The sequence below is a fragment of the Primulina tabacum genome, unplaced genomic scaffold, assembly GCF_025594145.1.
Source record: "Primulina tabacum isolate GXHZ01 unplaced genomic scaffold, ASM2559414v2 Contig511, whole genome shotgun sequence".
Lineage (NCBI taxonomy): Eukaryota > Viridiplantae > Streptophyta > Magnoliopsida > Lamiales > Gesneriaceae > Primulina > Primulina tabacum.
The window spans coordinates 39956-53954 of record NW_027459768.1 but is presented as its reverse complement, the minus strand read 5'-3'; the positions used below and the strand labels follow the sequence as shown (position 1 = coordinate 53954).

The following is a 13999-nucleotide window of genomic DNA, read 5'->3' as shown; positions in this document are numbered from 1 at the left end:
TATTGTTATTATTATATTAAGCGAGCGAATGACACTGATTATTATTTATTATTATTATTGTTATTATAAGCGAGATGACCTTATAATAAAAGGATTTGGTGTGATATTGTGACACCAATTTATTTTATGAAAATACCCTTATCAACTTAGAAAAATTGTAACGATCATAGAATATTTTAACCTCAATCTCGGGCGTCATGCCCTCATAAACTTTCTCATGCGTCATTTTAACATTATCCCACCCTGGAAGTGTTTTTCAGATTCCCCGACATTAGAACTCATATCCTTCATAATTAAGTATCTAAATTTCTAAAGTATGAGTATCAATTGAGTTGTTATCTTTATTTATATTTTTGACTTTTTAAATTAAATAATTACATAAAAATTTATTATTAAGTTTTTTTAGTATAATATGTAAATTTTTTACACAAGATTTTTAATATGTAAAAATGCATTGGGTGTCAAAAGACACTAAAATACTTGTTAAAATGCAATCATCATTTGATTAATGATTTTTTAAAAAATAATTCAATTAACAATAATGATCTACACTTGAGAATTGAGAATTATTGTCTGCCATCACTTTAATGCAACATACTTATATTTAAAAAAAAAAAATTGGAAAAGCTTATATTTTAATTGAGTCATCTTGATGAATTCGTAGTATAAGCAAATATTATATTTTTATACCATAGTGAGTGCCATATTATGCTTTATTCAGGTACTGAGGCTCGGCAAGTAAATTGTAATCTTACTTAGAAAAACATATTAGTCATTCGGCATGATGAAACTAGCAAGTCAATTGCAAAATAGCCAGTTTTGCCATGTTTAACTGTGTTCACATCTATGTCTATCAATGAAGTAACACTCATCTATTAGATACGATAAAACATATATATTAAAATTATATATCTAATAAATGAAAATGAATCTTATTGATGATGATAAAAAGTTGACACAATTAATGAGTAATATAACAAAACTGTCGACTTACCCTGTTATATTAATATAGACACACATTGTATATGCGATAATACTTTCAATATTGAAAAACCTGGCAAATTAAATAAAATTTCGAATTGACGAGGGGGATTTTCTCAATATAATTGATGTCCCATGGGAGTAAATCCTCAACTACTGATGCAATTTTGATTTTTAAAAAAAGAATACAATGAAAAGAAACAGAACATTCATTTGTTCCATATGTAAATCGTCACATATTTTGGGTATCTTTTATGAAATTAAAGTGGTATAACCGTATAATCTGGCGCACAAGCGAGATCCATGATAGCCAGACAAATTGTGAAGATACTGATAGGACTAGTTTTATCACTTTTTGACAAATAATTTTCAAACAAGCAACCGAAACACGCAATGGTTCAATATCGAGTCAAGAAAATTAAATCGGTTATATTTAACCAGAGGCATAATTTTTTTTTAGAAAACTATGCTGAACCTCACAATAAAAAGATTCGAAATATTTGAACTATAGCTAGAGGCGGCATACGAACAATCGGGAGGATGGTGTCGGTCAATCAGGGCAAGCATGCGTGATACAAGGGCATCGACAATGATGCATGAAGAATTCAAACAATGCATAACATAGGAAACATCAACAAACATCAGAGTTACAGTCTCAAGTAAATAGTGCAATTCAAGAAAGGATATCCGCAGCAAGTTTAAGAAAATGCCTTGCTTACTACTTAAGTTTGGGGAGAGTTGGATATCTAATCTGGTCTACATAAAGAGAGTGTTCACTAGGTAAAAAAGAGGCTTGACTAAACAGATGCATACGATATCTTAATTTTTCATTCTCTCAACCCAATGCCTTCCCATGATAAAAAGCATAAACTGCTCAACAAACCAGCAACAGAAGCCCCTCCTTGAAAACCGGTATATTACGCACGCCACACCTGCAGACCTGCAAAGACGCAATTATAATATACTATTTATTGTTAACTTTCGCACTAACCAATCTATCATGAATCAATGAAGAACTCAGGCCATAAGTACACGGCCCTAACGCTAAACATTCTTCCCCTGAGAATTGAGCTTTGCTGCAACTTGTTCATCAGACAATGGCAAGTAGTAGATGCGAGGGGTTGAAATAGTTTTCCGGAAAAGATCATCTAAAGTTACAATTGGTGGGTCAGTTTTCTCAGGAAGTACAGGGGGTGGAAGGTTAGGGTGATCCCTAGCTGGGTGCAGGTGCAGCTGTTCTCTTGGTAGAGGTACCCTTGATGGATGCTGGCGTTCTCTAACTGCTGCTGCATTAGCCAGTGGCGGTGGTGGAGGAAGAGAAAGAGGTGGAAGTTGCAGCGTCGGAACTTGTTGGCGTGGAGAAGGTTGAGGTTGCAAAGGCGGTTCAGAGGTTGAGAAAGTAGAAGGCCCACTGCTTGAGGGTGTTGTGGAAGATGCAGGGGGAGCCTCCACATGAGTTTTAACTTCTTGAGGATCAACAAACTCCGCTACCAACATGCGTCCCCCATTTGGAGGCCACTGGAGATTGTAAACAGCATTACGGGTGTCTACAGCTTCCTCGATGGATGAATACTGCATATCAAGAGTACTTTCTAGTTATTTTTATGAACGAAATCTTTGATCAAGTACAAAAAATAATGAAATTTTTTTGACACAATTACCAGATAAAATTATCATGAAATCTGCCAGAGAGTAAACTTACGGAGACATAGCAGTGGGTTTTAATGTGATCCATCCAGAAACTGGTAACAGTACCCGTCTTTCCAAGAAGTTCTTGCACTGCTTTTAAAGTAAAAGGGCGCAGAAATCGATCAATTCTGAGAGAGTTACTGAGGGCCTTTGGTGACGGAGGAACTACCAAAATCCAACAAGTGTGGTTAAGAGAATTACTTATACTCGTAATAAATAAATATAATTATTAGGAATCTGCAGTTACCAAGCCGTTCTTTTGGTGCTTCATTATTGGTCGAGTCAGAAATATTGAAGCGCTTGATGGAAGTTTGAGAATCTTGCGATGAACCCTTAGGGGTCTTGAGAGTCTCAGAGTTCCTTCTTTCTTGCTCAGAACCCCTAAGCCCACCAACTTTCCATCTGTGTGGTCTCTTCCCTGTGTCATTGTTCCCAACTGCTTCATTATCTGTTACATTCAAAGTCATAAATTACCAACGCTTTGCAATGGAAACAGGAACAAAAGTGCTCAGCATCGTACAAACAGTACATCAATGCAACTAGCTTCAGTGCCGTCACAGCTTTTGTCCTACTGCTGCTATTTCATATAATATGTTTCAGTTAGGAATTAAACTTTGTTCTATAATAGAGTTGGCGGGTTTTTAGTAAAAATTGGAGACAACAACACTCAAACAACTAACAGTAACACCTGGTTCAGATACATCATCATTTCAAACGGGACAAAATTACTCATTCTCGAAATTGTTCATATGCTACTCCAATAAAGTATAAACCAAAAAAATTGACAGTAAAACTTGCAAAAGGAACATTTAAACCAAATAAATTTTATCCTTTTATCAGATCTTTAGCACAAAATTCTGGTTTCCATTTTTAAAAACCCACAAAAGATATGATCTTCCTTAAAATAAAAAAGCATTCAAATATAACTATTTATCTCCTTATCTTGCAACCACTTTCGTCATGTTTTTGACACAGAACAAGGAAAAAAATCCTCGAGGAAACAAAATTCAATGCTACCATGATTATTCACTCCCCATCTGTCTCTGACCGCAAATTCAAAACTTTATGTTACTTATAATACCACTCAAAGAAAACAGGAATGTCAAAAAATTGCACACAAAAACTGGGATTAAAAACACTGACCGTCACCATCAAACTTCCTTTTCATAGATGTCAGTCCAGTAACTTCCTTGTTTCAGCATCATCAACAATAGCTTCAATTGTCTTATCACCACCAACTACATCAACAATATTATCCTCCTCAACAATAGGCAGTTCAGATTTTTCCACCAGATCTCTTGTTTGATCAGAAACGGACTTGCACTCCATTTGCTTAATCTCCAATACATCCTCCTCCATGGAATCATCACCAGAACTCCGGTCTAAACTCAGCTTTTCGGGACCCAATTCATCTCCATCAATGTTCTTAGGACTGTCAACAGTTTCATAATTATGGCCATGAATCTCTTTGTTTTCTACTTTTTTGTCGAGTGGGGGCTCTTCTACATCCATTGGATGTGTTTCTCCATCATCAGGGGTAAAAGTGCTGGGTGGAGGGGGAATCTCACAGTCAACATCAAGCTCTAATACACTATCATTAACTACATCAAGCTTTAGTTCATTTTTCTCAATAATGGATACAGATTCAGTAGAAACAGTATCAGTTATTACTTCAGACCCTAAATGAGGGTTTTCAACCTCAGATACCTGATACTTCAATTGTTGGACCTTGTGATCTGGTCGGGGACCCTCGGGGGTATCAATTTCAGGCGGATCCAGTGAAACAGTGGCTTCATTCTGAACTTCACTACCCTTTACACTTACTCCACCTGGAGGTACCATGGTCGTGCTGCTTTCATCAATCAGAGGCATATGAATATAGGGATCTGAAAATTCAGGAATAACATCCTCATGACGTGATTCTACTCCATCGTGGTTGACTCCTCTGGTTAGATCTACCTCCTTATCTTGTCCAAGGTTGTGCGACACTGATCCAGTCAAAGATTCTGCAGGCTCAATTGTCTCGCTGAGCACAACAGCAGTTTCAACTGTTGTGAACTGAGAGACCTGCTCCCCTACAACCTCAACAGTATTGACTTCCTGTCCAAGGTTCACTTCCAAATCTTTGCCTTCACTCACTAATCCGCTGTCATGGTCAATCCCAATCTCAGGGCTGTTATTCGGCCTCCCTATCAGGTTGTCCCCAGTATCCGCAAGATCTTTAGATCTTCCAGAAACAATATAACCTTCCGTTGCTTGTTCAGAAGGTAACTCAGATTGGTTCTCCTCATTTAGATTGTTATCAGTACTCTCCTTAGCACTTTCCAAATCACTACGAACTGCTTCATCCAAACGCTTTATTAAATCTTCTTTCAACCCCTTAATAGTCAATTTACGTCTCTTAAGTTCTTCCTTCAGCTCGGTGACCTTCCATTGGTCCAGTGGTCGATTTCCAAGAGTAACATATGGTGATGACATTGTGAATCAACAAACTGCCTTTCAGAAAAACTCTGCAATTAGGATAATTGATAATAGGAGAGTCAATAAGGGGATGATGGTAGATAAAAATTAAGATTATGTTTTATAAATAATGCAGTACTTTTAGCATATAATGCATATTTGGTATACTTGCATCTACATTATCAGACCATCAAGACACGCACGGTAGAAAAGATTCATCTTTCCCCACCAAAAAATCGTCAAATTCTTCAAAAATTCTCCAAGATGAGGTGCGTAATAAATACATTGATTCCAGGTCCAATTGCATATAAATAGATACGCATTTAAACCATGAAAATGCAAACAGGAAAGGATTGAGATTAAAAAGCATACATCCATCTATGTATGAAATTTAAAGAAACGACACTGGTACCTGTAGCGGTTGATTAACAAGACCGCAGTTTACGATGAATCGAGCTGCGGAGACAAAGAACACTGCTGAATCACAACACAGAAAAAGATTAACAAAGAAGAAATGAGAAAATCAAGCACAAAAATTCAGATTGAAAACGAGAAGAAACGGCACGCCCAACAGGATTAGGGCACCAAAATAGGGTTCGGGTGCGTGGATGCGTGTTGGTCGCCCAGGACTCAAAGAAACCAAATATCCAAACGTCGCTCTTCGTATTTATTTCAGATATTTGACCCGTTCTCTAAGGCCCATGGGCCAGGCCAATACCCGGCTTCCCACATTCAAAGAGAGCTCGTCTATACATGTTATATATATATATATAAACCTAAATGCTCATGAAAGCAATATATATATATATATATATATAAACCTAAATGCTCATGAAAGCAATATATATATATATATATATAAACCTAAATGCTCATGAAAGCAATATATAAAGATTCTACACATAATTTATTTTGTTATACTATATTATTTGAGTCGTTACAGATACGATAAGATTTGTATAATAATTTTTACAATACAAAAAATCCAATATAAAATATCATGAGATGATATATTTTTTATATCTTTAATATTATTCACATTATTTAAGGGTGTGAAAAATACAAAAGCTTTCAGTATAATTTTGATACCGATTTTTTCTGTGTACCATATGATAACGATATTGAAATTTTTGGTATAATATCAATATGAAATTTGAAGATATTTTGACACATACCGAAATACTAAAACAATGTTTTATAAATTAAAAATATGTATAATACTTTTAAGTATAATAAAATGAAAAAAATAAGTTCAAGGCTCAAAGTTATCAAATTTTAAAAGTAACTGTATTCTGAAAAATAAAAATCACTCTGCCCTCATTTTTATTCCACGCATCCACCTCTCTCATTCTCTCCACACTCTCTTTTACAACTTAAAATGTTTAATTTTTTAATCAATCGCAATATATAATTAAGAACTAGTTACTCTGCACACACGATGTGTATGTACAATTTTTTTATCATCATCGATGAACTAAAGTGAAATTTGACAAATTATGGAGAGACTAAATTGATATTTGAATTGTTGAAATAAAAAAATAAAAATAAAAGTATGTTGAAATTAAAAAAAAAAAAGTATAATATTAGTATCATATAAGGGTAAAATTGGAAAAAAAAAGTTGTGTCCTTATTAAGTGGTTCTAGCATGTCCTCACTCTTAATAAAATTGAATAGATAACGAATACCAACTGCATGGTTATTCAGAAACGAAACACTATTTATCGAATTCATTGTTCATATTTTTTAAAAATAGTTTTCATAACAAAAACAAAACTTATATAAAGTGAGAGTTCAAAATAATATTTTTACTTTACAAAAAATTTAAAGTTAATTTCTACATCATATATTAGATATTTTGTAGAATAATATAATAACATAGAAGTCTACCTTTAATCTCAAATTTTAATAAGTTCACATTTTATCACAAGCTTTAACAAAATTTTGGCATAAATCAAAAGTTTTCGTACTCCATATTTTTGGGTACTTTGTTAAAAAAATGTTTTAAAAGTATTGAAATTCAAGGGAAAAAAAGTAATTTTTTTTAAAAGCTGGACAGGATTCCATCAACCAGGAAAGTGGTTGAGTGAAACAAATACCAAAATAGCAAAACATAAAAAGAGAGAAGATATCATCAGTAGAAACAAAAATAACATTTGACACCACACAAGGGACCAAGCCAAGCTGAAGGTGCAACACCTGACACACGCATGATCCATCCACAAGGAATGCCCGAGAATATCCCATTTGTCAATGTACTAGTCTATAAATGGCATAGTCTTCATTCACTTTCCTCATCGCTTTCCTCCAAATACAAATGGTTCATATTTCTCTCCAGTGGAGGAAGCCCGTCGTCCTCAGAACTGTTGGACATTCCATCATTGTCGTCTTTAGATTCTGAATGCACTTCTGAGATAGCAGAGAATGTTTTCATGTAAGCCAACATGATCCATGATTTCTACTCAGAATTCAAAAGTGAGTAATGATAAGGTGTTGGGATGAGCCCGGTTGGTTAGATAAGGTTAGATAAGATAAATTTAAATTTTGAACACGATTTTAAGAAAAAGATACAAGTTTCACAAATCTTTGCATTAAGCCATTTCCCACAATTAGCGGGTCCAACCTGCCCTATCCTGCCATAACCCCTGGTGAGGGAAAGGAATCTTGATATCTTGTAAGTTGTAACTAATACCTTTTTCACCTGAGTGGCCATCTGAAGTTTGAGGCTTTTCTTGTGAAAGCCATCCGTTTTGAACTGAGATGATGTCGGAGCTGTTTTGACATTCGGAGTACGACTTGAGAAGTTCCCTGCATTCATTCATTCACCAGCACTTCAGGCCAGTTTAAAAGGTGCTGAAAGATCAACAATGTCATGGAGCAATAAAACTTCACAACAGATTATCATAACATAAATGCAGACAGTATCTATTATCCTCCATCCTACAAAAAAAATTCGCTAATTCCAAGTTCCTGTTCCCGTTCCCAGGGGCCAGGACTCCTTGAACATAATAACATTCATAACATGGCTTCATTTGCCCTCTCATGTGTCAGCTGAGACAACACAATGGACCCAGAAGTAAACATCAAAATCTACATATTTTGACCAAAAATGGGGTAATAACGGTTCAAAAATAAATACCAAGACTAACTAACTAAAATGTGAAAGAGGATAATGTCCACATGGGTTCGAGCTCAAGGGCTTCAGTATCATGTTAGAATACAAATACAGACATAAGCTTAAACTAGAGGGAAGTCGATCAAAAATAATTTTCAATTTGAAAAATGCTCTGCCGTTGCTAGCTCACTGTCATCATCTCCACCAAGGACTCGCTCACTCCATTAGAACTCCAGCAAAATGGAGAATATTAATGTTTTCTACTTCATAAGAAATTAAGATGACACATTTAATATTGATTAATGATCACAAGTCCAAAAGCATGATGTGGATTATGCTGGTGGCAAAATAGAATTACCTGTTAAGAGACAAGAATGCATGTCCCCACTTGAACTTACTGAGCAGTAGCTCTCCGGTTTCCGTCTCTCCACTATCAAATACAATTATGTATGAGTAGTCAAAATCTGTGTAACGGCTTAATTTAGTCATGCAGCTCTAGTTAAAAAGCTTTAGCCGGGTGGAGTGTGAATGTATCATAGCATAAATCAACATGTTTTACACCACCAGTTTTAAGGTGCATTTGTCTTGTCAAAACAAGACTTGTTATATAATAACATTCTAAAATCAAGATGTATGACTATCACATGAAATTCAATGTCGAATTTACAAAATCTAATTTAAATGCATGCACCTTACATTCCAATTCAGCTACGATGCACGGCTTGTGCATATAACTATCTTCAAATATTTCACTCTTAGAAAGAGAAGGGGGGGGGGGGGGGGGGGGGGGGGGGTGCAAGTTTCTATGCTCATCTTCCATGTGTTAAAAAACATAAATGTAAACCTTAACCAAAACAAAGGTAAATTTTATAAACTGAACCAAATATTTTTAATGAAGGATAATCAAGCGTTGTAGCACAATATGCAAAAGAAAACTATAAGTACTGGTTGAAATGAAGAGACAGTAGGACTGTTTTTCTGGCTAGACTTTGGATTGATCAGAATTCATACTATCCTACCTAGACAATTGTGTCAGTTATCGATAATCAAGAGAACAACAATTTTAGCCATCATATAAAATGTAAATACTCCTGAGGTGCCTCGCCACCAAATGAATCAAAGAAGGAAATGCTCAAAACTTATACAATTAACTGATTTTTTTTCTTCAAAATGTTAAAGACGGCATGCAGAGGCAGGATGAGACTTCCAAAGAGTTCTCGTAGAAGTTGGTGATGGTTTCAACTTCCAAGCATAATAATCTAATCCGCAGTGCTGCAACAAACTATACTTTAGCGAGTTTTCACTTTGTTTCAACTAAATTAAGGTTGAATTTGGATGAGAGCATTTGGATTTGGTGTATTAAAGGAAAATATTTGAAATGACTCTGGCTCCATGTGGAGATGAATTTGGAATCCACTCAAATGACTAAAAAACTAACCGGTTAGGAATTGAAATTCATTATCAAGTTGATGTTGTCAACCAAACCAATAAATTTTATATTATGATTTGAAATCCCTAACTTCAAATTCATTCATCTAAATGCAGCGGAAGCAAGTTCAACTTCTTATACCATGAGCCAACAAACTATCACTAAAGTGGACAAGCCAGAGCTAGAAGCAAGCAATGGCAGCTTTAAGCTGAATTCAAATCCTCCGGTAGTAAAGTTGAATCAGGCTTGAAATACATGATAACTAAAGATGACATGCAGATAGTTTGACTAGAAAGGAAGGCTCAAGAATTTGTAGAGGGCAGAAGCAGCAATTAGATGTAAGAATAAAACATCGAGGTGGGTAAAAGAATCGTTATACATAGCTTAAGCAAAGAAAAAGTAAAGACTACTAGATCAACAACAATTTTTAACACACAGTCCATTTATACGAAATCACAGTAACATAAAAAAGGTTTCTATAGAAGTACCATATTATCGACGCAGCAGCAAGTGCCTCAACACATGACAGTTGACAAGGTCGACCATAATTTACTGGATTTGCTGCCACCAACCACGGTACTGCAAGTTAAGATTCATGCATGAGTCTAAAAACATAATCAGAAGAAAGAAACAATGAGATCATCCCAATGCTGGGTGGAAATTTCGAATCTAGCACGATTTATTTTAACCATGAATGTCTAAAAATTCTTGACAATCATAAATTACGACCTCATTTATCCACCCTGATGGCAGAAAATATGACTCTGTTGGTGAAAAATGTATCACATTTCGACCATAACAAAACTTCGAGCATGGTGAAGATTACCACGAATTGCAAGGACTTTACCAGAATCTCCAGTAGTTTTTACTGATCTATATGAGACTTGGAAAAAACATGACAACCATAGCGAAACGAAGAAAAACAATAACAAACAGTCAAGTCACCAAGATTCCATATAAGGAATCAGATCGTCATTTCTTGCACTGCAAACAACAGAAGAAAGCCTATTTTTTAGACAAATTATTTACATATACACAATACAAGATAAAAACCAACCACAGATAATTCAGTCATAGAAATCACCTCTCATTAACAGGCCCGCTCTCCAAATGGATGTAATACAACCCAAAACGACAAATGTTTTGCATGCATGCAAGTTCATAGAAGCAATCAGCAACATGTTCTACAAAATTTCATCGGAGCCGTTATTTGCGTTTCAAATCACCTATCCAAAACATAATTTTGTTCTTATTCCGTCGTTTTTTCTTTTTCTTTTTTTTTTTTTTTGGATTATAGGTTGACTGGAACAATGTTAGAGTACATTACCATAATTCAGCAACAACTACACAGATAATAATGATTTCTAGCGTGTGGAATCATGTGCGTGCAACTGAGTTGCAATAATTTAAAGTTATATACTTTCAAATAGGTCAAGTAAAATTCATGACAAACTTTTCAAAATTAAATTGACATGAAAATCAAATGCAAGGAACACGACTTATTTATAGACAATGCAAGCTATTAGTAAATCACAGGGTTTTGAATCCTTACAGAGTCGAGGTGCAGAACACCGAAGCTTGGCAAAAGGTACATCCTCTAAACGTGCCCATGAGCAATCTACGACAGCTAAACCTTTCCTTTTAATTAGCTCCAGATCTTCTCGTGAAACACATTGTTTCCCAGTAGGGCTGAAGCAAGGGAATATAACCATTAACCACCCAATCATGCACTTGTGCTGGTGCAACACATATCATGATATATGACATCAAATGTCAAACGAAAATATACAACTCTGTTCAGCCTTTTTTCCATCTTCATGTCAGAAATAAAATGTTCAGAACTCAATCTCGTAGGACCAAAAGCAAATAGAAATATGTAACCCCTTTAAGATTGATGCAACTCATCTGAACTCAATGTCATCAACGTACATGAACTAAATTCCATAACTACTATATCAAGAGATGTTAAATGATCAAACACAAGAAAACAAGTGCTGAAGAATAAATCAAGAAAAAAGCACACATTTTTCTCTACAGAGGAAATAAATGTGATGATGTCCTGGTCTTTCCAAACGCAAGGCAATAGCTAGAGTACGGCCACAAGACACAAAATTAACTGAAAGAACATAACCATAATCCTAAGTAATAAATAGACTACCATGGACCATGGTGTAATTACCTCAAAACAATTCCACCAAATCCACTACTAACGCGCAATTCCTGCAAAACATTATATAGAATTCAATATAAGAATACGACTATCTAAGATTTTGATTAGAACAAATGCCTCTTCCTCATAAATACAATAAATATCATGAGCATTTCTTCGTTTATGATAAAGATATATTCAGGATAGGCAGATACTTTCTTTCAACAATCCAAATCTTGCAAGTTTGCGTCCTGTGCACCTCTTTGCATCACATTGACCAAAATCCTGAATCCATCAACTAAACAATTTACAACAATGGATGTGTGAAAGGCACATGACAAAAATAGAAAGGAAAAAAAAATCAAATGTCTAGGAAATTTCAACAAGGGCTATGGATCATCTACTGCCCAGGAAACAGAATTATCAACAATGTTCTAATCCTCAATTATTCCAGAAATTTTATTGAGTTGCCCATTAACTACGTCCTGACTCCTGCCTAGTGCACACAAAACAGAAATATTAATAAAGTTCTAAAATTCTAATTTCAGGATCATGTTTAAACATAACAAAGAACTACCTCGGAATCCAAGACCGGAATTTTCAAATAGATGAGGGAATATCTACAGACATCAATAGACTGGAAAGTTTATACATCCAGCAGAGGCACCTCATTACTGCCACGGTAAAATATATTACGCATTGGATTGATGCTTTGCAAACATATAATTTATTATGCCAGGCAGAAAAGAAAAAACCTCAAGGGACCCATGAAAATATTCCAGCTCACCAAATGAAAGACAATTGTCACAGATAAAATTAGTTATTCACGATTTATTTACGAAGCAACTTCATAAACATATAACAAATGCAGTATGCTTACCCACATGGCGAGCTGAATGTTGGTACCCCTTGGCTCCTCTTCTTCCTGGATTGCTGTCCAAACAACAAGTACCTCCTCACCAATCACCAAAAGGATTTAAAACCAAACTTTGCTAATACTACTTCACTGACACAAATAATCGAACAACTTTGCTTCAGAAAAGTGAAAACACCCACGATGAAAGGTGCGGGCATACCTTGGCCAGTTGGCAAAGACTCTTCATTTTCATGCCTGAAAGAAACTCAAGCCAGTAAAATATAAACATACGAAGATGAAAAGACCTTTTTAAAGGTGAATGGGCGTGAATACTGCTTGCCTGAGAGAATTATGTAGTTTATGAGAGTATTGACGGTTTTCTTTCTTTGATCTCCTCTGCTTCTGCTTGTCGTTGTGACCCATGATTAATGCTCTTCTGGGCGTCAGTCAACCATAATCAAGAAGCAAAAGTTTAGACACATCGATCTGCCTGCCAACCCCAATCACATATACAGTACGTAGAGATAAAATGTACAAGTAAATAAGTGCATTCTTTAAAACTTTTCGCCATCGTTTTAACAATTCAACGTAGCCGAAAAAGGTTTGATATCAACATATCATACATAGGGGGGATGAATCGATCTAATTACAGATTTCAAATACATAGATTAATGAATCTTCGGGATGGAAAGCAACAAGGGAAAAAAGGAGAAGAGGGAAATCACCTGAACAGCGCCGGTTTGGTGGAGGCAGTAGACGCAAATTGGAGCTCGCGGGGGACTCTTGCACACCAACTTTTTTATGCTCAATTTTCACAATAATCGGTAATCGGATTCCTCAGTCATCATGCGGGAAAAGTAGGCATGACAGTGGGTACGGTACAACGGGCCTCGACTCATTTACATGTTGAAGAACTTGTTTTGATATTTTAAAACTCAAACTTTTGCTCCATCCGATTCATAATCAAATTTTAACAAATTTAACCCATCAAATAATAATATTTATATTAAACTATTACTCTACTGAATATTTTTTTTTGATAATTCTTAAACTATGGGGTGAGAGTGTTCGAACTCGAGCCACTTACTGGGGAAATAAGTCGACATCACTTGGATCAAAACCCCGTCTTCTTGCTCTACTAATTTATAATCAAATTTTAATGAGTTTGACCCGTCAAATATATATATATACATATATACATATATATATATATATATATATATATATAATTCTTAACGATTATATGTATGACAAAAATTAAACAAAATAATCAAACAAATATCTTATCGCTTCAGTCAAATTAGTCCGTCAAAACACAATAGG

At 35.2% G+C, this 13999-nt stretch overlaps 2 protein-coding genes across 4 annotated transcripts; both read right to left on the bottom strand.

Annotated features, from left to right (window-relative positions):
* Nucleotides 1-1571: 1571 nt before the first annotated feature.
* On the bottom strand, nt 1572-5782 carry LOC142534431 (uncharacterized). Its single transcript, XM_075641298.1, is given in 6 exon segments — nt 1572-2553; nt 2684-2835; nt 2918-3118; nt 3814-3845; nt 3848-5180; nt 5543-5782. Coding segments are annotated over 5 exon segments (2214 nt in total). The 5' UTR covers nt 5149-5180; nt 5543-5782; the 3' UTR covers nt 1572-2025.
* A 1441-nt stretch (nt 5783-7223) lies between these two features.
* Nucleotides 7224-13598, bottom strand: LOC142534439 (uncharacterized). 3 transcript variants are annotated; one of them, XM_075641312.1, is made up of 11 exons: nt 13402-13598; nt 13017-13166; nt 12897-12931; nt 12701-12753; nt 12040-12105; nt 11851-11891; nt 11224-11360; nt 10160-10250; nt 8601-8672; nt 7820-7935; nt 7224-7536 (listed from the first exon to the last, which is right to left on the bottom strand). In XM_075641312.1, the coding sequence occupies exons 2-11, from the start codon at nt 13097-13099 to the stop codon at nt 7409-7411; spliced, it is 822 nt and encodes a 273-aa protein (XP_075497427.1). In that variant the 5' UTR covers nt 13100-13166; nt 13402-13598; the 3' UTR covers nt 7224-7408. The 3 variants fall into 3 exon arrangements, with proteins under 3 accessions (XP_075497427.1, XP_075497426.1, XP_075497428.1); XM_075641311.1 differs by having other exon boundaries at nt 13017-13112; nt 13402-13597; XM_075641313.1 differs by having other exon boundaries at nt 12701-12750; nt 13017-13112; nt 13402-13597.
* Between the last annotated feature and the right edge of the window lie 401 nt (nt 13599-13999).